Source organism: Lacerta agilis, chromosome 2 (genome assembly GCF_009819535.1).
Source record: "Lacerta agilis isolate rLacAgi1 chromosome 2, rLacAgi1.pri, whole genome shotgun sequence".
NCBI classification, from domain to species: Eukaryota; Metazoa; Chordata; class Lepidosauria; order Squamata; family Lacertidae; genus Lacerta; species Lacerta agilis.
The window spans coordinates 72,536,961-72,561,056 of record NC_046313.1 but is presented as its reverse complement, the minus strand read 5'-3'; the positions used below and the strand labels follow the sequence as shown (position 1 = coordinate 72,561,056).

The 24,096-nt window shown below is 38.8% G+C and overlaps 1 protein-coding gene across 2 annotated transcripts; it reads left to right on the top strand.

Moving 5' to 3' along the window:
- Window positions 1-928: 928 nt before the first annotated feature.
- On the top strand, window positions 929-22,136 carry RFT1 (RFT1 homolog). Of its 2 annotated transcripts, none has more exons than XM_033140738.1 (13): window positions 929-1,027; window positions 2,951-3,036; window positions 3,911-4,027; window positions 5,483-5,672; window positions 6,341-6,442; window positions 7,630-7,764; window positions 11,019-11,097; window positions 12,788-12,838; window positions 13,527-13,657; window positions 15,375-15,519; window positions 17,729-17,834; window positions 20,637-20,886; window positions 21,569-22,136. In XM_033140738.1, the coding sequence occupies exons 1-13, from the start codon at window positions 965-967 to the stop codon at window positions 21,734-21,736; spliced, it is 1,623 nt and encodes a 540-aa protein (XP_032996629.1). In that variant the 5' UTR covers window positions 929-964; the 3' UTR covers window positions 21,737-22,136. The 2 variants fall into 2 exon arrangements, with proteins under 2 accessions (XP_032996629.1, XP_032996630.1); XM_033140739.1 differs by having other exon boundaries at window positions 988-1,027; window positions 2,951-3,031.
- Window positions 22,137-24,096: the final 1,960 nt, after the last annotated feature.

The window sequence follows — 24,096 nt, the reverse complement described above, 5'->3', positions numbered from 1 at the left end:
AAAACGGTTAAACTGTAGAGATAGTGAGGGCTGAAGAGATCAGTTAACATGGGACAATGTCTGACTGAACAATTGACTAAACATACATTTAAGGAAAAAAACACGAGACTTTCGGTGTTAATGCTCATAGGTTCAGGTTGCATATAGTGTAAATAAACCATATATCATAAAGGCACCACAGTTGCTGCTGTGCCTCATTTCCAAAAGGAAACAGGAACCCTGGGTCCTTCAGCAACATTATCAGGGCACCTTGCAATACTTCCCTTAACAAACACACACAAAGCTTTCGACCCTCTCTCCATAGGGATGACTGGCAGTCACTTGGGGGGTGCAAGGCTGTTCAAATAAATCCCTGCTCCTTAACTCGGCTGCACCTGCACTTGTGTGTTCGATAAGGAAATCCAGAGCGAGCAGGGAACCGGGAAACAAGTTTGATCCCCCCCCCCCGAACTGTGGTGAGGCAGAGAAAGGTTGCCCAGCCGCCCTCCCGTGCCAGATAGCACCGGCACAGCGTGGAGGGAAAGGGAGCGGCGCTGCTGCAGTGGACACGCGGGCTTTTTGCGCGCCATGAGCCTTCAGAGAGATGGGGGGGGGGGAGCTCATTTCTAGCTTTGCCAGCGTGGCTCCTCGCATTCCCCAGCTATGGCAGACGAGCACCAGGCAGAGCATTCCTGCCTCACTCCATCCCGGCTCGCCGTAGCCGCAACGAAGCCGAGCGGCCGCCTCTTTCTCGTCCTCCCCTTTTGGGCTGACGCGCTCGAAGCGCGACGGGGAGGAGCCATGTCGGGTTTCGCCCTCTGAGGAAGCGGCGCTCGCCGGGTAGCAGGACAGGGAGAGAGGAAGAGGAAGGGAGGAAAGGAGGCTGGCGGGGCCGCGGGGAGCGCATTCCCCTTATGCACGCGCCAGCTGAGGCGGCGGCGGCGGGCTCGTCTGTGGCAGGGAGGCGGCGGCGGCGGCGGCAAAGATGGGCTCTGAGGACGTGCTTAGGCAGACCAGCCAGCTGGCCTCTTCCAGCGCCCTCTTGCAGGTATCCGTCGGCGGCAGGTGTGGCAGAGGACGGAGGCGAGGCGGTGCTCGCTCAGCCTTAGCCTCGTCCCTGTCCCGGGCTTCTCTTCGGTGACTCATTTGCAGAAAAAAGCCCTCTCGATTCAGTCGTGCCTCTTCCCGCAGTTTGAATTGCTTGCCTTCTCCCTGCAAGAGGGTTTGCGCAACGGACTCGTTGGCCACCCCTGTGTCTTGGTTGCTTTAGGTTTGCTTGCCTGCTTTTGCCTCCTGTAACCTGTTTCCAGCTCCAAACTATTACATGTGCGTGTGTGACAGAGACAACCATATATCTTTATTCCCTCGCGGAAAAGACCCTTCGCCGGCGATGGCACATTACGTTGCTCAGTGGGTAGACTCAGCTGTTGTTGAACCTCAGCTCCCATCATCCCGGACCGCTGGCGCAGCTAGCTAGGGATGATGGGAGTTGTAGTGCAACAACAGCTGGGTCCTCGAGTTTGAGAAACACTCTGGTAGAGCATGAGACCCTTAATCTCAGCCCCACATTGGGAAGAGGACTTCTGGCAGGGGGTTGGAGTAGAAGTCCCTTGTATGATCCTGCGTAGGATCCACGCATTTGCTTTCCATTTGCATTTGTGGTTGTGTAAGAAATGAGGCATGAATTTTTTGGAGCCGAACCCAATTGGTGTATCTTCTCAGATAGTATTTTGTCTGTACGACATTGTCATACTGATCACACAAGAGTGTTCTTCACAATATGTGAACAGGACTATTGGCTTCCCAATAGTCTATTGGACTGTTGGTGTCCCTGTACAAGTACACATATGTATAGTATGGACATGCTCTATACATGGGGGTTGTGCAGTTTCCTTCACATGTATTTTGGAGCATCTTTCACAAAAGTGCCTTCTCTAGGGATAAGTAGTATTTGTAAAATATTCCTGAGCATCAATTCCACAGCAATGCCCAGTATTTAGTTGTTGAAATAAATTCAGAAAGTTCATCAACATGGGATAAAGCCATGGAAGCCAGCAGGGGGCCGTTCCACTGTCCCTCAGACCTCGTGGGGGGCCAGGCTATATTTTGAAAAAAATATATGAACGAATTCCTATGCCCCACAAGTAACCCAGAGATGCATTTTAAATAAAAGCACACATTCTACTGATGTAAAAACACCAGGCAGACCCCACAAATAACCCAGAGATGCGTTTTAATTAAAAGGACACATTCTACTCATGTAAAAACACGCTGATTCCCGGACCGCCTGCGGGCCGGATTGAGAAGGCGATTGGGCCTTATCCGGCCCCATGGCTTAGTGTTTTGTGTGAACTATGGTGAGGAATCCAGTGAATGTCATAGAAGAGAAAACTGAGGGCAGAAACAATCTGCATATATAAAAATGCTAGGTAAAGCTACAAATACTGTAAGGGATTGATCTACAGATTTGCAGATGGGAAGCAAAACAATGGCATCAAGAAGGAAATGGTTTGCCAGCTAGCTGAATTACCAGGATCCAGAAAAGTTGAGCAACTAGTATAAAACCAACAATAATGAAAATATTTAAAGATTCCATATATGTTGCAATTAAGTATTGCACATTATGAATGATAAATTAGAAGTTTATTATAAAGTACTAGTCATTTAATAATAAAGAAAATGGAATTTAGCTTCATTCTGTTCACTTGGGCTTGCTATCACATAACTGCAGTTAGGAGTATAATACTACAATGCTATACTACAGGCCAAGAAGTAAGCTGTGTTAACTTCAGTGGGCCTAGTGTAAATCTGTATCATACTGCAGCCTTAGTGAGTATGGCTGAGATGAGATTTGTATTCAAGACTAACAGTTTACATAATTAAGTAAGTTGCTCCTTGAATCTGATTTTGCTTATATGAGTTGAAATTTATTTCCTGTTTCACTGTTTTTTTTTGTTTTGTTTTTTTACAGATACTGTTCCGCCTAATTACATTTGGGTTAAATGCTTTTACCCTACGATATGTTTCAAAGGAAATCATTGGCATTGTGAATGTAAGGTAATAAATAATAACCTGTTTCTTTTAAGGTATGAGTGATTCATGATTCCAAATTATGGCAGTTTGTCTCATTATATTCTGTTCTATTTGGTTTCTTTTTAAACCTGGGCAGTGACAAAGTAAATTACTCCGCTTAACTTTTTGCTTGGCAGGGATGCTGCAAAGAGACACTTTGAATGATTTAGTTGAATTAATGTCTGCTGTGTTGTCTAAATGCAAATTTGAATTTGTGATTTGGTTTCTTGGACAAATGAATTTCCATCCTCTAGTATGCAAATCTGTAGTACTATTGAGACTGCTGTGTTTATGCAGTAGTTTCTGACTTGGGTGGAGATTCAGTAATTTTTAGTCTTTCTTGAAATATGATATATGGTGTGTACCTCTCTGATTTCTTATTATATTCTCATGGTGTTCTTCTGGGGCGGTCTTTCCAATTCTACCAAATGTTAGTTTTGAAACGTGTCTCTATTTTTATTGAAAATCTCCTATCTGTCTTCTGGACTGCAAAGTTCTCTGGTTTTTATTGAAGTTGCTTGCATGTTGTACTGTTCTTATGTTGTTGTTGTTGTTTTATCTTGATGGTACTGTTATAACAAAGCCAATAACAATTTTAACATATAAAAAACAATTGATACAAAATATACTGCTGAAACATTTGTCTGTCTGAGGCAGCAATATACGGTAGTTTTGCATTTGGTGATATGTTACTGTAACTGTTGGCATTCCCTGCCCCCAACCACTTATATGGGGAGAAACAAAATTTGGATTGGTTGGTTAAGCCAACCTTGTGTGCTGTATATTATTGGAAGCTTTTGCCTCGTTGACAGTTAACCTTATACTGAAATTACTCATTTTCCTTTTTTAAAACATTTAGGCTGATGCTGCTTTATTCTACAGTTGTTTTCTTAGCCAGAGAGGCATTCCGAAGAGCTTGTCTGAGTGGAAGTACAAGGAGAAACTGGACCAAAACATTTAATCTTTTGTGGACAATGTATGTTTAAATAAGACGTTGGGATCCTCAAATTAATTACTCAAATTAGCTCACTCAGTTAACTCTCCCCCCCATTTCCCCTCTTATGTCTAAGTACAGGTGATACTCGAAAAATTAGAATATTGTGGAAAGGTTCATTTCTTTCAGTAATTCAACTTAAAAGGTGAAACTAATATATGAGATAGACTCGTGACATGCAAAGCAAGATATGTCAAGCCTTTATTTGTTATAATTGTGATGATTATGGCGTACAGCTGATGAGAACCCCAAATTAACAATTTCAACTTTGGGGTTCTCATCAGCTGTACGCCATAATCATCACAATTATAACAAACAAAGGCTTGACATATCTCGCTTTGCATGTCATGAGTCTATCTCATACATTAAACTCCAGTAGCTAATGAAAACAATTGCTTACATAAATGGACTTTTCCACGATATTCAAATTTTTCGAGTTTCTCCTGTACTTAGTAAAAACAAAATACTAACATCCTAATTTATTTTCTCTGGCAAGGGTTCCACCTGTCATCCTGGAGATTATACTTGCATTTTCAAAGATTCAAAGCAGATGTTCCACTTGCTGTAGGAAGCTTTATTCTACAGCAGGCAATGAAGTAATTCATTGGCTCATTTGGCTTCATGCATTTTAAGGGAACAGGTAGGATGCATGGAATGATAGGTGGCTATCCTAGTATCAGTTTGTAGCACTTCTGATAATCTCACAAAGGTTATATCCTTTTGAAGTGCCTGTTTAATTTATCTGAGTTTTACGTGTACTTTTGAAAAGGTAGGGCAGCCTCTTGCTTTCAAACCACAAATGAGTCAAAGAGTGAGCAGTTTAGTTTTTAGGTTTAGTTAAGGTAGAAAATAGAATACTTAAATAACTCAGTGCCTATCTAAACTGCAAATGAAATATCTGAGCTTATCTGTGGTGCTGCGTTTCTGGGGATTTAACTCTGTTTCATGAGAATCTAATGCATATATTAACTACCGGTACCATGTCTACATGAAACACAGCTGGGGATTGATGTAGCTTCTAAGTCAGTATGCAGAAAGCTGCCCTAGATTGATGTAGTGGTTGGGGGTTTGTCAAATGGAAAAGTGTAGATTTCTTGAGGAATCGGGTATTTGTATCGGAAAGTTTTTAATGTTTTATGTTTTATGGTGTTTTTATGTTTGTTGGAAGCCACCCAGAGTGGCTGGGGCTACCCAGCCCGATGGGTGGGGTATAAATAATAAGATGGGTGATGAATTCCCCATGCATTCTAAGGGGTAGTGTAAGTAACTTAGAAGTTGCCTATAAATACAGATGTACAGAAAACAGATGTACATATTTTTGATGTTGATTTTATTTGGACTCCTGGCTCGCAAAACATTGAACTTAACTCATTTATAAAAATTGCAAGGAAAAGGACAACATGTGATACTGTCTACTCATCTTTTCAACTTTCATAGAGTCCCCTTGGGCATGTGTTGGACTGTATTCCTGGGCTGGGTCTGGCTAGATATACTTGAAGTTCCTGATGAAAATGCTGTTCCTTACTACAACTTTGGAGTAGTTGCATTTGGTCTTTCCGCTGTGATTGAGCTTCTAGGTGAACCTTTTTGGGTTTTAGCCCAAGTACACTTATTTGTCAGGCTAAAGGTTAGTAAAATGTATGCAGCATTGTTCTTGTTTGGGTTTTTATTAATGTGAATATATATATATATATATATCACATATATATGGACTGATGAATGAAGTAGTGAATCGTTTTTTTAAAAAGCTGTTTAGTTGTTGTTGTTTTTTTAAAAAGAGTTAGTTTCATTCTAAATTTGGAGAACGTGAGGTACAACAATAAAACATTTTTTCTCACTGTCTTATAATTTGTCTGCCTTGCACACAGTGTTAAACCGTGGCTTATTTAACCATGGTTTAGTGTTGTATTCAAACCTTGCCCAGCAGCTTAAGCATGGCTTGATTACTTCCAACAAGCCGAGATCTGAAGCCATTGTTTGTTGTTGGTTTATGAACCTTGGTTTGTTTTCTGTGGCTTGGTGTTATAAGCAAACTTCTCCTCGCAAGTTGTGTAAGAAGAGGAGGTGGGGAGCTAGCTTTGGCCCATTTCTACTTATACGTGCCACACTAAACTTTACCACTTATGAAAATAGGCTTAATTGCAGAGACTATTCATCACTATTCACAATTAAGCATTCTTAAAGATGTTTGAAAGGCAACATCTGATCACAGGATTTTTGAAGCCAACACATGTAAGAATTACCATTAGGAAAATAGTGTGTATGTCTAACATGCTTTTTGTATATTCTTTGTAGGTAATTGCTGAAAGTCTCTCAATCATTTGCAAATGCTTTTTGACAGTTATTTTAGTAGTTACATATCCTCACTGGGGGCTTTACATCTTTTCTTTGGCCCAGGTACGGTTTCTGCCATTCTTACTATTGTCTCTTTGATCTGATATAATAATTTTAGTTGAAGAAATTAACATTATTTTTTGCTATAGCTTCCATGCTTTGGTCCATTCAGTTTTACATGGATAAATGCAATGTTGCAGTCCACACTATTAGTACCTCTATTCCAATATTAAGTTAGCTTAAGATAACGTCAGATCAGGGGCATAGTCATACACAAATGCACTTTTATTCAACAAACGTTTACTTAAAATCGACCCATTATACATGGTTCGTAAGGCTGTTGGGTAGATCAGTTTAAAGTCAGTTGTATTTCAGTTAAGCATATAAAGAAAATATGATTTTGGACTGTTAGGCTGCAACTCTTTACTTGCATACTTTGGCGTAAGCCCCAGTGAACTGAGTGGACATATATAGAATTGTGTTGTTAATTTAGGAGGAAAAAACTAGAAGAAGTTGATCCTTTTCTGGCCCATTTCAGCCCCCCCACAAAAACTGGTGTGGAAAGGATCAGGAATGAACTTGTAATAGAACTCATGAAAACCCTGGCTCTAATTTTTGAGAATTTTCTTAATTGTATTAATTTGGATTACCGGTAATGGTAAGGATAAAAGTGCAAGAAGTAACTACAGAGCCTGGATAGCTCAGCTGGTTAGAGCATGGTGCTGATTATGCCAAGGTTGTAGGTTCGATCTCCGTATGGGACAGCTGCATATTCTTGCATTGCAGGGATTTGGACTAGCTGATACTCAGGGTCCTGTCCAACTCTACAATTCTATGATTGAGCATCATAATACCGTACCAGATTGTTCATTGAGCATCTTTGTGATAACAGTCAACAGCATGTTATGCTCCTCTACAACTGCTTGTATGTCAGTGCTTTGATTTAGGAATGCACGTCCTTAAAGGCCTTGTAAGAACTGCACAATCACTTGTGTTCTGTTGATGAGGTTTCTGCAGTTCCAGCAGTCTAAAAAAGGCCCGCTGCATTGCAATTGCAGTTTGGGCAATCCCCACATGGAGGTGCTGGTTCATGCAAACAGTGCCAGTGCTGTGAGGCTTTAAGCCTGGGAGCTGCCATCTTGTCTGAACTGGAGCTGCGTGCTTGGCAATTGAATTTTACTGGTATTTATTTTGTTGCTGAAGTGGAAATCGTGCAATAAATGGTAGCTAATGAGATTTTGTTCTTGCAGCTTCTATATACCAGCGTTCTGGTTTTGTGCTATATAATGTATTTCCTGATGTTTCTGGGTTCTCCTGAAGCAACCAAAAAATCATTTCCAGTTACTCGTATGATATCTGTTTTACCTAATTTTGGACAAGATGAGGTAAGTAAAACAGCTTTATGTTAAAAACCAACTATTCCTAATTCTGACACAAGAAAAAATGATGATCATGTACAGCCGTTGTCCCAAGTTAATTCTTATAGTGAATCTCATTATAAGTGACTTGCTTAGTCGCCATCAAATCAGTGCCATGCTGCCATTTTCAAAGTCTCTTTAATTGCATTTCCCCTGTTATATTTTATTGCCTGGAAAAAACAATCCATGCTTTCATTCATACTCTTTAATTATACAACAAATACATTTCTAAACGTAGCACCAATTATAGTAAAGTGAAAAAAAACTCCATACCTCAAATGGTCTATATACAGATTTTGTTGACTGACTTTCATTTAGCAGCTATTATTCTGGTATATTTCTATTCCTCTGTTCACCAGCTACTCACAATTTCCCATATATAAAACGTGTGGATTTTTATGAACAGCATATCCCAATATTTCTTGGGTTACATTTATAAGTCTCTACATAATTTATATTATTGTGTATTTTCACTTTGTATGGTCCTCTTTTTAGCGTAGCATAGCTTTTAAATATATGTATTTATATTTCCAAATTTCTCTAGATATTAAAGATCCATGTAGTTGTCATTTTTAAAATGTTTTCTTAGAATGTTGAACATCGCAACTATTTTGGTTTCCCTACATCTTTTGCTATATCTTGCTGCCATTTTATCACAGGCAGTATAATTTCTTCTGACAAATTCCATAATAATACATTATTTCTGTGAGTCAAAGCAAAAATGTTTAAAAGAAGCCAACACTCTGGATGAAATAAGGTTTTTCTATATACGTGTTTTTACTCCATTACGTTAAGACAAAACAGTCATATTATCTCAAAGGGAGTTTTATAAACCTTTATGCTTAAATTAATATTTCAGCTATAAAAATACAGAATCATCCCCAGTATTTTGATTATTGGGCCAGATACATTTATAAAAGATGACTTGCATGAATTGAAGATGCTGACTCGTCTGGTGCAGAATACATTCAATAAATTGTGGAGCAGAGATTAAATTTAATATAGTTAAGAAATCCATGCATGAAAAGAAATAAAGGTCCCGTTTTTCAGCCTCTGTATCATTGAATATATTAAGGTGAAAACAGACCTTCTAACTTTAATGGAACTTGACATTGCTCGGTTTGCATAATGTTTGTAAAACTACTCTGAAATATTTCAGAGAGGAAAGGGCTGAGGTGGAATGAACTGCTGTAAACTAGCCTTATTAAGTAAGAATAAAGTTTTGGCTACTCTAATATTAGATTTAAAAATTTCCTCCATAGAATTCCTATTTATATAACCAAAGTATTACATTTAAATCTCCAGAGACTTTTCTTGTCTTAAAGCACAGCAGATATATTCGACCCTCTTTTGTCTATAGCTGATCCTAGCTAAATCTTCCTTAGTGGGGCTGGTACTGCAGGGAAGTAAAATAAAATATTAACACTGTATTGTGATAAAAAGCAGCACACTTGACTTTTATGAAAAAGCATAAATTAGCTTAAATGGCAGTGAAGTGTAGCTGCTTTGGTTGTTCTGTTAGGAATTTTGACAAACAGCTTACATACTTGTGAAGGAAACTAACAGTGCAGTAGCCATAACATTAGAAGGAATTTCCATATTCTGTACGGAAATATTTATAATGGGTATTTATAAGAATCCATTTCTGAGACCAAGCTGCCTGGATTATTTTACTAGCAAAATATTAATTGCAGTTCAGAATAAGAGAATGAGAGTGCAGGTTTACATAGCATATTAGATTATATTCTTGAATTATATATTTGATTAGTTATAAGATTAACTATACCTAACCAGATCTATAGGGACACGGGTGCCGCTGTGGGCTAAACCACAGAGCCTAGGGCTTGCTGATCAGAAGGTCAGCGGTTCGAATCTCTGCGACGGGGTGAGCTCCCGTTGCTCGGTCCCTTCTCCTGCCAACCTAGCATTTCGAAAGCACGTCAAAGTGCAAGTAGATAAATAGGTACCTCTCCAGCGGGAAGGTAAACGGTGTTTCCGTGCGCTGCTCTGGTTCGCCAGAAGCGGCTTAGTCATACTGGCCACATGACCCGGAAGCTGTACACCGGCTCCCTTGACCAGTAAAGTGAGATGAGCACCGCAACCCTGGAGTCGTCCGCGACTGGACCTAACAGTCAGGGGTTCCTTTACCATTACCTTTAACCAGATCTATATTATCATGCAGCAGAAAGTTTACCAGTCAAAACTCTAAATATCAGCAATTTGCCTTTTCTCTTTCTGCAAATAATACTTCTAATAATTGCATGCTTCTCTCTTTCATGTACTTACTTAATTACAGTTGATATAATAAAATGCAAGCTTCATCAAAACTGTTTTTCAGAGTAAAGCATAATGGTCACAAAAATATTGAGAGTAATCAAATACCAACAAGCAATTATCATTTCGAAAAGCATACTTGGCTAGAAACCACTTCGAGCAGACTTTAATATCAATAATTTTTTGTATCCTGCCATGGCATCAAGGTATAATTAGGCAACTGAAATAATTTAAATACCTTTCACTTCAAAAAGCCTTGTCTTACAAATGTCTGTCTGCTTTGCTTATCAGAAAGCTGAAGCTTGCTGTTCTGAGATATGTGTGTGAGGAGTAACTGTTCCTATCTACAAAGTCAAGTGAATTTTTTGTTTGTATCCTTGGTGCAAAAATGTATTCTGTGTCTGATTTGGATGATGGAGCGCTGGTGTTGGAGCTGAACCAACCATGGCTTTGAGGCAGTTAGCTATCGCCTGCCCTAATGGTGCAGGGAATTTTGTGGCAGCCTGGAGAGCCACAGTGTAACAACCCTTGGGCTGCAGGAAACTTATACAGCCCTGAGCAGAGAACCAAAAGGTTATTGGGTTTGTAATGCTGAGTAGCCACGTCCAGTTACAGAGTTCTCAAGGATGATAGTATTGTATGAACTGATGCTCCATGGATGCAGTTCTGCTGCAGTTGCCGTGATGTAGCATCTCCAAAAGGGCTGTAATTGTAGAAATCACCGTAGGAGTTTATATGTGAAGCTCAAGCTCATACAATGCCATTTCAACATAATCCTTGCACCTGGAATATGTCTCAGGGTACCATGTCAAGGTTGTTCACCTGTGTGAACTAGCAATAGATAATATTACATGCATGTTGTACACAGTTTACTGGTCATATTGATGTTTTAGGAGTATTAATTCCTTCAATACACCACAGTGATTTTATATCTATTTAACTTTCAGGAATTTGTTAACTGGGAAGAGGCTAAATTGACTTGGAGTTTCTTTAAGCAATCATTCTTGAAGCAAGTTTTAACAGAGGGTGAGTATGGTAGTCTCTTCAGCATCAGTTATAGCCCCATTCTGCAAACACCTACCCTCAATATTTTGCGGTTTCCAGAATTGTTTGTTTGTATACCTTGGGGTTAGACAGCTAGGAGAAACGTGTTTGTTGTTGAAAGATACCAGTTTGGTTTTGCATATTCATTGGAATGTGAAAGTTGTAGATAAAGTATTTAGGAAGGCATATACTTACTTGATGACATGGTATGTACAGTTATATAATATCTCTTTATTCATATGGACCAAAAATTGTACAATTGGCACTTGTAACCTTTGGTAAAAGTATATTAGCAGCTCATAATCATTATTGGACTTGGCTCCGAGCTGATGCTGAAACAATAATTGATCAGATGTCTCTAACAAAAGCTGTCTCCCCCCCACTTCCCCTCTCAAGTATCTATTACCTGAGATACCTCAGATCAGTCCTAGGGTTCTAGTTCCACAGCTTCAGAAGTTCTGCCTTAGTAAAATCGTTACATTATTCATTTTGCTGAGATCTTATTTTTCAACTTCTTTTATTTTCTTATGCTGTTAGCAATACGTTTACAAATATCTATTGCTCCAAAATGCAGGGCTGTAACAAATGCAGGTGGGCGCGGAACTGCTGAGAAGCAGATTTTGGCAAAGCATTAGAAAAAAGTCTTCTACTGGTAAGAGCTCTTTGACAGGGAACCCACTGCCTTAGGAGGTGGTGAACTCTCCAATACTGGAGGTAATTAAGCAGAAACTAGATAGTTATCTTTCAAGGATGCTGCAGTTGCATCCTCCTGAAAAAAAAAATCTCCTTTTAAAAACAATTCTCCACCAATGAATAAGAGAAGGAACCGCATTTGAAAATTATATTAAAAAGGTTTAGTAAAGTAGATTTGAAAAAAAACAAAAGAAAAGGGAGATAAATCCTTACGGGTAGAACACAGGTAATTTGTTGCAGGTATCTATCTCCTGAGATGTTCAAGGTGTGTTTTATTAGCATCCATCCTTTCATTCTATATTTTGCAGCCTTCTCAAGTGCCTGTACTTCCTAAAGTTCATTTGATTTCCACAGCTGGGCTTCCTTCTAAGAGCAAGCGGGTGGGGAGACTGCCTACTGTGTGCCTGAAAACTGTTTATTTGTTTTTAAAGTGATGCCTTTTTTACTTCTAAAGAAATAATCAGTACGGAGAGATTTTTTTTTTTTAGGTTAGAGGAAGCTCTTCCATTAAAGACAAAATCAGGAAGTGTACTGATCTCTGCAGCTAACTTCCCCAGCTTCACAAGTGTCAGTTAAAAGCTATGGGGAAGATATCATGTGGTAACGCCACCTATGAGATATTTTGGGGTCAGGAAATGGAGGCTGCAGAATTCTGGAGAAAGCTGCAAAAAATACTAAAGAAATTCTGAAGTACCCTGAGAACGGGTGCAGAAAAAAAAATGGAAGCCTCTTTTGCAAGAGAAGGAAACTTTTGAGAAATTGGAATACAGGATTCAGCACAGTGCTATCCTGCACTGCAGCTTCTGCACTGAGCAAGCAGGGAGTAAATGACCTCCAAGATGGCTGATGATACTGAACAGCAGTGACTGGGTCCAACATCTCTTGTGCACAGGATACGTTTGAAATTTCTTGTCGTGCAATCGCTTTTAAGTATAATGGAAAAATAAATAAATACTAATATTAAGTATTACTTTTGTAGGTGAACGGTATGTAATGACGTTCCTGAATGTGTTAAATTTTGGAGACCAGGGTAAGCAAGACATTTTTTTACATTGCCTTGGTTCTTGAAATTGGAAGAAGCGTTCTTGGCTTACTTATTGTGGTTTGTTTGCACCAACCAGCATGCTTTCATGCTCTCCTTTAAACCACAGTTTATTCATGTGAATAAGGCCAGTAAACGGTCATCTGATTCCACATTCATTTAGAAATGTGGTATGTCTGCAGATGAATGGCTATAAAATAAGTGCAAAGGTGGCAGCTTTCTTTTTAATTTGAATATGGAAATGCATTTGATTATGTTTGGGACTTTAAAAGTGATTTACCTCTTCTGCTAGTGCAGGGCTGTCCAACTTCCAACTTTTTTTGGGGGGGGGGGAAAGCTTCTTGCGATTGGTAGATCACGATCGACCTCTTGGACACCCCTGTGCTAGTGGAAGCCTGCACAAGGACTCTTGCTAGTGCAATAGGACTTTCCACCATTCTACCCCCATGCACCCATCACACCACCCTCAACTCCACTCTGGAGGGCCAGGAGAACCCTCAGAACAATGCATGGGGGGGAAGAGTGGGGAAATGGTTCCGTTGGGCAAGCAGAAATGTTTGTACTGGAACGGTTGCCTTAGTGCTGCATCCATTTAATTTCTTCTTCTTCTTCTTTTAAACCAAGCAATAATTTAACTATTAAACACTTAATTATATGTTTCTGTTTATTTATAAAGGAGTGTATGACATAGTGAACAACCTTGGTTCTCTGACAGCTCGATTTATATTTTTGCCAATAGAGGAGAGTTTTTATGTTTACTTTGCTAAGGTTCTGGAACGCGGAAAAGATATCAGGTTTCAAAAACAGGTAAATTAGTCTTATTGTTCAATAGTCTAAAAATGTATATTTAAAGCAAAGGATAAATAACATTTATTGATTTAAAAGAAGTATATGCCAACTTTCACTGGGCATTTTACACAAATAGAATAATTCCTGGGGTTGGATCCAATGTTGTTGATGGGGAGGAGGCTATTTTCACCTGCTTGCCCCTTTTCTTCACTTCCACAACACCCCACACTGTTCTGATGGGTCTTCTCTACCAGATTTGGGGATGTGATGGGGGCTGCAGATGGGAGAGTGAATATATGAAAACCCCTCTTTCGTATTCTGCTGACAGAATCATCCTCTAAACCAAGAAGCTTTCTGTTATCAGGGTACCATTAGATACAACCCTTTCAAAATACCAGGTTTGAAAGATAATTAGGGGAATGAAGTGAGAACAAAAGTTAATTGTGCAAGCATTATCAGAGATAAGTAGATGATAAGGTTATGGCTGTTGTCTTATTTGTTTCATTTTTAAAGAATTGTTTTTAATACTTTTTTTCTTCATAAGTAGCCTTGAGTAAGATTTATCATGGAATGAGTCTACATGTTGAAAAAAAAATGGGTTGTATTCAGTGAATATCTACTCACAGTAGAACTGTTGAAATTAAATGTTGGTTGAGTGGGGATTTAAATTTAAATAATGCTGTGGGCCTGCTGTGTATATTTGTCAATCTACTGAAATTATATGGTTGGGGAGGGGTCTATGGTTTAAAAGAAGGACTTGGGGCAACTAAAGAATATGTATTTGAATGGGACTGTGGTTAGGAGTGAGCTATTAGTGTCTAAAGAGACGCTGTGCCTATTTTTAGTAGAGAAGCTAAGGTACGCCCATATATCTCACAGGAGGGTATTGTAAATAAAGTATTAGGATCAAAGTATCAGGATCAAATGCTGTAGTCAGTGCCAGTGTGGTGTAGTGGTTAAGAGCGGTAAACTTGTAATCTGGTGAAACGGGTTCGCATCTCCGCTCCTCCACATGCAGCTGCTGGGTGACCTTGGACTAGTCACACTTCTCTGAAGTCTCTCAGCCCCACTCACCTCACAGAGTGTTTGTTGTTGAGGAGGAAGGGAAAGGAGAATGTTAGCCGCTTTGAGACTCCTTTGGGTAGTGATAAAGCGGGATATCAAATCCAAACTCCTCCTCCTCCTGCTCTTCTTCTTCTTCTTCTTCTTCTTCTTCTTCTTCTTCTTCTTCTTCCCCCCCTCTAGTTAAGCATAGTTTTAGTTCAGGAACTACTATATTCTATATCATACGGTACAATCTCTTATTTTTAGATTTTTTTTATTTTCTGCAGAGGTAGAATTTGCATACTGTTGTGTAATTTACCAGAAGTGTTCGTGTTCTTGGTTTTCTCTGATGCATTAGAAGCTAGTTTTTGTCAACCTGTTTCCTTTGTCATAGCAGATTCTCAGGCATTTCCTGATCTTCTATTTAATGAAGGGTTTTGTGCAGATTAATTAAGTTCTGTCTGGAACTTGCAGCACATTTGATATATAAATATGGCTGCTATTGAATATGTTCATACTTCTAGACACAAATAGTCTAGAATTATTATTGAAAATTATTATAATTTGCCATTAACTAGCCAAGTGAAAATAGTGAATTGTAAAATCTAATTATTCCACATATAAATTTAACACAGTAATCTGGCATATGTTGTTTTGTTTTGCCTATTAAATGAATGCAATTCTTTTTTAGGATGATATCTCCATGGCAGCAGCTGTATTAGAATCACTGTTGAAACTAGTGCTTCTGATTGGCCTAACTATTACAGTTTTTGGTTATGCGTATTCCCAGTTGGCACTGGATCTTTATGGAGGTTCAATGCTCAGTTTGGGATCAGGTAATGTCACATCGCAGTTGCCTTTCTGAAAAGTAGCTTCATACAGTAAGCATCAAACATTTTGTGAAAGCCTCCTCAGTTTGCTTTTCATATACGAAAGTACTATATCCACATGGAAGAACTAACATAGAGAATCTGATCCATTCGCATTGCATGCCCTACGATGTCCGTTTCAGAAATGGTGCTTTTCCTTGTGTTAGAAAATTTCATTATGTATACCTTATGGAAGAGCAACCTAGGATGGTTGCAATATAACATTTTGCATGTCGCTTTTAGTGCTGAGAGAAACAGGACATCTCTTTTCAGCAGTGTTAATCATTGTATTCTTGAGTACTTAGCCCTCTTGAAGATAGCAATTACTACAATATTGGCAAATAAATGTTTAAAAGCTCTAAAAAGAAGATAAGATGGATTCCTAAAAAAATTGATCCAATATTGATTAATAGAGGAACGTTTGTTTTCTATATTATATGCTGCTTCTCAGCAGAACCAGACTTAGATCAGGCTTCCTGGCATGCAGTTTGAGCTTTGTGGTTTTAAAAATTATCAGTAGAACAGTTAACTGGAAATAATCAGCAGCTACATTCATTTATTTATCCAGATAAACATGCATAAGATCAATCTGTATTAGCAAAGCTGCTATATTATCTTCAAAAAGGCCTTTGAAACTGTGTGGCAGGGTTCCTGGTAAGAATTGTTGTCCTGTTCCAGTTAGGGGTGTGTACTCGCTTCAGACAAATCCTGAATCAGGCTGCTTTGGAGAGATTTGGTAGTTGTTCGAAGCAAAGCAGAGGCCTTTCAAATTGGTTTTAAGCTAATCAGACTGTTCCTGAACATGCAGGCCTAATTCAGAGGCACATAGACACTGAGTCTTTTAAAATTCATACTTCCCCCCCCCAGCTCTCCATATAAGCAAAATGCCAGGGAGGGAAGGAGGAGGAGCTTTGTGATTGATAGCACTATTAAAAAAGAGAGAAGTAAATAATTTTTTTATCTCACCCTTCCTCCCAAAGGAGCAGACCCCCCTCTTCACTTCTCCAATATCAAATTTAAATGTGACTATCCATCCCCTGTGCATTTCACCAATTTCCCAATGACATATCTCTCCCCCCTTCCTTTTTCAAAGAAGCAAACTCAAAACTTAGTCTACTTGCACAAACATCCCTGCACCTATTTTTTTCTGATATTTTGTAGTCTTTATCCACTCACAAACTGCTACTGCTTCTGTCAATTGAATCTACCGGTAGTTCTGTAAAAAAGCAAATAAGCTGTCACTGCTTATTGATTCTCCCGTTATAGTTAATGGGATGGCATGAAGCTTCACGTTTTCTAAAGTGAAGTTCTGATTCAGCCACAAAGTGAAGAGTGTCCTCCAAAGCAGTGTGAATTGAATTGACCCACTTCTTGAAGTGGCATTGAGACTGAATTTTGTATTCGGTGCATGCCCCTAGTTTCAGTCAGAATTGGGTACAGTGGTATCAGATGGAATATACTTTTTCTGCTTCCATTATTTATTTCAATAAAGTACCCATCTAGAAGTGATAATTCATCATGGTTGAAGTGAAGAGGGAGGAGGGTGGGAGGAGGGAAGCCATGTGTCCATTTGAATTGGGAGAGAACTGGGAGACCAGGTGACTGAGTGGAAGGTAACAAAGCAGAATAAAGGAAGGTCTTCTTCCTCTCTTGAACATATATTGAATTTTGCAGATGCCAAGAGTGATATGGGGATGGGGAAAGAAATCAAGGAGCTCTTCAAAGTATTGTGGTAATAAATTACTCCGGTCTCCCTCATATTGGTTGGATAAATGCAACAACAACAAAAAGGCAAAATTTTCTAGACTGGGTCTTAGAACTGCTTGTCATAGGCCCACCAGAGGAGTGGCAACAACCCTGGACTAAATTCTAAATATTGTCCATGACTTAGTCCAAAATGTTGTACTGTAGGTGATTTCAGAGTAGTCTCATTGAAACAAATGGACCTTCTCAGAGTATTACTAACATTGGATATTGGCCGTTGTGTCTTGCTGCTCAAGTAACAGCAGGGATATATTTTGTTCTGAACATGATTTTTTTAAAAATAACATTGATTGCAAGTTGACAGTCTGATTCTGTTATAATTCATTAATGACATGTTAAATAGCGTTGATGCACAGATCTCAGCAATGAGGGGTTTCATTTTACTAATCTTCTTGTCATAATATTTTCTCAGGGCCAAGTCTCCTGCGTTGCTATAGTTTATATGTCTTGCTGCTTGCTGTTAATGGGGTAACAGAATGTTTTACATTTGCTTCAATGTGTAAAGAAGAAGTGGACAGGTGAGTTTAAAAAGACCATAGTTCCATACTATTATTTAGCTTTTCTTTGACAGACAAATGGAAGAAACCAAGGCAGTCATTTTGTTTTATCCAAGGCATAATGATCTTTGTTTCTTATAACCTCCGAAAGAAACTTTGCCATGGCCAGTGTAATATCATTTGACCTGTCTTCCAAAAAATATGTAATATGGGAGGCTTCAGATTTTCTTGGCAAATATGCTAGTAAGGGTTTAACCAGTTGATCCTTTGTTTGCTCATATTGCCCACAATGCAGTAGGATATGCTTCATACAGTCAACGTCCTGGAAACATAAACAAAGCCTATTCTGATAGGGGATGCCTCTTAGTCTGCCATTTAGATCTTCCAAGGGAAATACTTTTAGTCTGGCTTTGGTGAATAAATGCCGATAGGTAGGTACAGAAAAATTCCTAAGGTATGAGGATATCTGAAAGTCATACCCGTATTGGATTCCAGCTGCGACCGGACTACAAATTACATAAGATCGGGATTGCAGGTCGCTATGTGAGATGTCCCACAGCCTTTGCCTCAGGGATACAAGGGCAGTGTCGTAACCCAGATGATATAAGAGGGATGATGGCAGTCCAATCCAGGTGGCTTTTCTGGCCATAGTTTTCAGCCATGGGCTGACAAACTTCTCGTTGGTTAAATGTACTAATAATCCCTTCCCCAGGCCGAAAACAGAGATCTTGAGCACAGCTGCATATTACTGGAGGGCACAGGTAGATAAGAGCACCTATAAAGCTTGTGGCTGGCCGCCTGTTGAGCCATCTCTTCAATGCAGCTCTTCAGTGTGTAGGTTCTAGTGCCATGTGCTCTACAGATGTCTGTACAGATGTCTGTGGTTGCTTGGGGTACCTTCTGTGCTGCAGTAGTCCCATCTCTCTTTTAAGTCCCATCTATCTTTATAGAAATGTCACTGCTGAAAACAAATGTTGAGCTCCATACTGTTTTGAGATTTTGAGTTACATATTTAGGATAATGCAATGCACTTTGCTGGCCACTGTCACTGCAACTGAGAGAGCGAGAGAGAGTTTTTTTTTTGTTATTTCATTTTAAATTTGCTTTTTTCCAAGTACAATGCACTTTTAAGGCTGCGGATTTGTAAGATGTGATTAATTGGAAACTACAGCACCAGTAAATGTATCCTCTAGTGAAGGAGAGCATCCTTGAAGATGCTCATTACAGCATTCTAGACGAAGATCAGTACAGTGTTGACTTATCCTCATTTATCATTTTCATGAATTAGTTATTAGCTCACATTTCCTTTACATGTGTGTCTTTGTGAACTAATGAAGCCGTCTGACATAGTACAACTGTGTGTCAAGTAGAGATATGAACTCATTTGGAATAAAGTTTGGGATAATATGCAGGGATCTTGTGTCTTGGGAAAATATTTCTGTAAGTTAAATGTAAATAGAGAGGGGGAAGATGATGTTCTGAACTATCATAGGATTGTAGAGTTGGCATATATATCAGTGTACTCCTCATGTTTATAAAGCAAATTTTATAACAACATACTGTGGTGCCCCGCTAGACGAATGCCTCGCTAGACGAAAAACTCTAAAAGGCATTCGTCTAGCGGAAGGCTGCCCCGCAAGACGAAATTGTCTATGGGGCTGCCTCGCAAGACGAAATTTTTTTTTTCCGTCTAGCGAAAACCGTGGTTTGCATTGCCACTTCGCTAGACGAAAAAACTGCTAGACGAAAAGATTCGTAGAACGAATTATTTTCGTCTAGCGGGGCACCACTGTAATTATATTTTAAAAAGCTTATTGTGTCACTAGAATAAACAAACATGAAGTCTTTTGTAATAATATTAGATGTGTTTTGACCATTACTTGTTAATCTACATCTCCAGTATCACAATCATCACAATTTCATATATAAAAAGATTGAAAGTAATATCCTGCCTCTTTGCCCAGTATAGTAGAACAGCAATGGTATAATAGTGGTTATATTTGTAAAGTGGACAGAAATGGAATATTCAAGGTATTGTGATTATGAAGAGCAGGCGGAAGAGATTGAATCTCTCTCTTTCTCTCTTACTATGTCTGGGGCACTGCTGCTTTTGCTCAGATGGATAAGTTGTCTGGTTAAAGAGGCTAGGGGAGAAAGTGGATAACTTTTGAATGTCATATTAGTTCAGAAAATAAGCCAATCTACGGTATTTCTAATTTGGGCGGGTGGATGGGTGGGATGTAGCTCGGCTTACATTCTGAGCCAATGGCTGGGAGTTGATCCATCTCTATTGCTATTCTCATATTGCAGATAAGAAGCTGGTATATACAGGTGAAACTGGAAGAATTAGAATATTGTGGAAAAGTCCATTTATGTAAGCAATTGTTTTCATTAGCTACTGGAGTTTAATATATGAGTTAGACTCATGACATGCAAAGCGAGATATGTCAAGCCTTCCTTTGTTATAATTGTGATGATTATGGCGTACAGCTGATGAAAACCCCAAAGTTGAAATTGTTAATTTGGGGATCTCATCAGCTTTTTCGAGTTTCACCTGTAGTAGCTCATCTATGGGGCTATCCATTGAGTTAATAGATACGGGAAGATTTTTATTGGGGACTTGCTGATGAGTCATAAACAAATCTCTTAACTACAAACAAGTGAGACTTAACATATATGCAACCAGATATAGGTTTGTTGCACTTTACCATTGATAATTAATTTTCCTCCTCCATCCCATTCATCTTAGAAAGCAAATTGTCAAGCTTGCAAAAGATGAATACAGAAACCATTTATACTGTTCCCTTTTTGTTTTGCTTTTAGGTACAATTTTGTCATGCTTGCTTTGTCCTTGGTTTTTCTGTGCATGTCCTATTTCTTGACCTATTGGCAAGGCAGCATAGGATTTATCTTTGCAAACTGCTTCAACATGGGGATCCGAATAGCCCACAGCATCCGCTACATTCACAACTATTTTGCACAGAGCCCTTACAAGCCTTTAAAGGGCCTCCTTATATCACCGTTGCTGTTGGTTGTTTATTTCGTCTGTGGAGTGGCCACGGGCTTTTCAGAGGTGGGTAGTGCTTTTTCTTTGTGCTTTTGTTCTGCCAGAACAAGTTCATAAAGTAGTCTCTTTTTTTGCTAGTAAGTAACCCGCAAGTTAGTTCCAATTTATGGTGTACACAGAGCATATCTACAGATATGCATAAGATATTGAAACATACCCACATGTAGAGAATTAATGTTTTAACGCTTTGAAATGTTATTTCTATCTTTCTGTGATTTATTTATTTATTTACAAAGTTTCTCCAGCACTTCTCACCCAGTTTATCATAGCAGTGTGCAACTTATTTTTAAGGACACACAAAAATCTAAAGCTACATAATGGTGCAGCATACAGTAGACATGAATGAGTGAGCTGATGATTCAAATGCTTGGGTGAATAAAATTGCTGGGGGAAACACTAATGAAGGTGCTCATGAACAGTCTCTGAGGGAAGACCGTTCCGTTAAACAGAGTGACAGAAGTTTGCAGAACCTAGACTAGCTTTTATGTGATTGTTTGGCCTACCTAAACTATCCTTTAAACAAAGGGAGGCTTTACTGGGTTGTAGTTTGGTAAGCATTGGTGCAAAAGTATTACTGTGAAGAGAATTACAAGGTCTGTCTTATCTCTAAATCGGAGCATGAACCGTAACTTAAAATAATATATTGCTTAAAACAGTAAGTTAACATTCTGTCTTTCTTTCTTTGTAGGTGTTCCTGTGCTGTGATAAAGGGTGGCTGGCCAGGTTAATTCATGTTGCTGTGGGAGCACTGTGTTTTATAGCAACTCTTGCCACTATATTCTTCACAGAGACTAAGCTGATCCATTTTGTTAGGACACACATTTTGTCAAGATATACCAAAGAAGTGCTAAAATAATCATGTACAGACTAATTTCTGTATATGAAATGTACATATTTGCTATGGAGGAGATATACGGGGAATTAAATATGTAACTACTGTAATATACAGGTGATACTGTCCGTGAAACATACATAACTGGTAGCAAGGTAATTCACAGCAATTTAAGCTGATACATTTGTTCAGAACTCCAAAATTATACCTGTGGCAAGCAACTTGGTAAGTTTACAGTGGAAGGTTACGGCTGCCCGGTATATGAATGCAAATATTATGCATAATCCTCACTTGCGGAAGCCAGTAGCTGGAAAATACTGGGCATTATTCTTGTGATGCCACACTAATGTCACATTGAACTGTAATGTACTTTAGAGACTGGAGGTGCACATCACCTGACTGCTTCTGTTTCTTAACTCTTGACAGTTTACTCCCAAATTTTATTCTAATCCCAAGACAAAAAAAAAAATGGTTAAGTACACTGGAGTCCAACTATTTGCAGGGCGGAAGGTTTTTTTGGGGGGGGAGGATTTTGCTGTGGCAGCATGAGGCTAGTGCACCCTTCAGTTCGGTGGATTGCTGTGTTTAATAGGTAGTTTGTCTGAAATGTCGTGTAGCCATGCAAAATTGTTGTTGGACTATGGGTCATTTTAGGATTGGGTTGCTTTACTTTATTGTGCCTGAGCCTGGAAGGCACTATAAAATAATTTAAATTAAAAATTTTTTGCTGCCCTTGTCTAGATTATTGCAATCTAGACAAGCATCTCTGGCCCCCGTAAAAAGTGCTGTTTGTAGCACATAGCTGCAAACCCTTTAACTACATTGGGACCTCTGAAGAAAATATTTCCCCCCATGTATTCTATATATCATGATTTACCAGTAATTCTTAAAACAGTTGTTAGTGAAAATGGATAGAAGAGGCATAAAATAAGCATAGAATTTTCCTAATTTAAAATCAGGGTTTTCATATATGGTATTGATGCCTTAACTATTTTAAAAATAGTTTTGAGGGCTGCTGTAAGCTAATGTTTTGAAAGCCTTATAGGGGAACAGGAAGATTGTCTGGGGAATTGGTACAAACAAAAGCCAGAATACAGTATTACACACACACACACACACACACACACACACACACACAAGATTTGTTGTCAGTAAAATTGAAACATGAAAAGTATTAAGAACATAACTGTTTGCTATAAACATCTCTTATTTTGTTTAACGCAAACAAATCAAGCCTAAAAATGGCTGTTCCTATTTCCTCCAGCTTGAGGCATTGCAATGTATAGGACTGCACTATAAAGGCCTCATCACACTTAAATTTTGAACAAGACTATAACAAGTGTGTATGATATGGTAAGAGTGTCAGCTGAAACATATTCTGCACTATAATGAGAATATGGATGAGTAAGTATGTTCTATGATTTACAATTATAAAATGGTTCAACTGTCTGTTTTGAAAACTGGACATGTAGGAGACATAATTTGAGGGTGGCCCATACAAAATTTGGGGGAAATTATTATTAATATGAGTTAAACATTTGCTAAGAGAGTAGCATGTTGACAGATACTGTGCATTTTTCTCTTATGGACTATGCTAGGGTATTTTTTAAAATAGTCATTTGTACTGCATCTTGTACTGGGGAAATGGTTTGTTGTGTTAGTTTAAGGGGCACATCTAGTACCGGTATGTGCTGTTATGACAAAGATTACTTTTAGTATGTAGTTTTTTTTCTTATTGAAGAGACATTTTTTCTGGCCAATGTTAGTCAATAGACTTGATTATTCTGCTGTTGCCAGGTAACAGATTTTGGCCAATCTTAGCCTCAGGAAGTACAGAAGCTTGCTGTTGCTAGGCAAGATTCACACAGACTAGGCCTCAGCCTTGAAGAGTTGTCCAAAATGTTAACAGTTAAACCAAAAGGTTGTTTAATTGATTGTATTTTTTATAATATATGTTTTCTACCATGTTCATGAAATGTTCCGTGGAATCAGGATTGACTTCTGTTTTCTGCTCATAAGTATGCAGACATTGCCAATTCACTGTTTCAAAAAATGTCAGAAACAAGTTAAAAGGTTTCTATAGAGTCAACACTTTTTTTTTTTTAGCTAAATGTATAATTTGTCTCCAGAGTTTGCAACTGTTTGTTATCTTGTATGGCAGTGTTATACATCTAAGAATGCAGTAAAGTTGTAGGGGGCAAAAACATACCTGTGATTGTAAGTTGTAATTAATGAAAGTGGATGGGTCTGCTCTTTTTGTTGTTGATTAAAATTGTCTGTCTTTTGGGTTGCTGGATTTTAGAAACTCTGCATTCCTTTCACTGTAACGCTAAACACACTAATTAGCAGGCTTTGTTGAATGCCATGGGATATACCTGTGGAGA

What these genes read in the sequence shown, in the direction of transcription:
- RFT1 (XM_033140738.1), top strand. Translation starts at nt 965, where the DNA reads ATGGGCTCTGAGGACGTGCTTAGGCAGACCAGCCAGCTGGCCTCTTCC. An exon ending in GAAGCAAGTTTTAACAGAGG is followed by an intron (nt 11,098 to 12,787) that starts GTGAGTATGGTA and finishes TTACTTTTGTAG; the next exon opens with GTGAACGGTATGTAATGACG. An exon ending in ATATCAGGTTTCAAAAACAG is followed by an intron (nt 13,658 to 15,374) that starts GTAAATTAGTCT and finishes ATTCTTTTTTAG; the next exon opens with GATGATATCTCCATGGCAGC.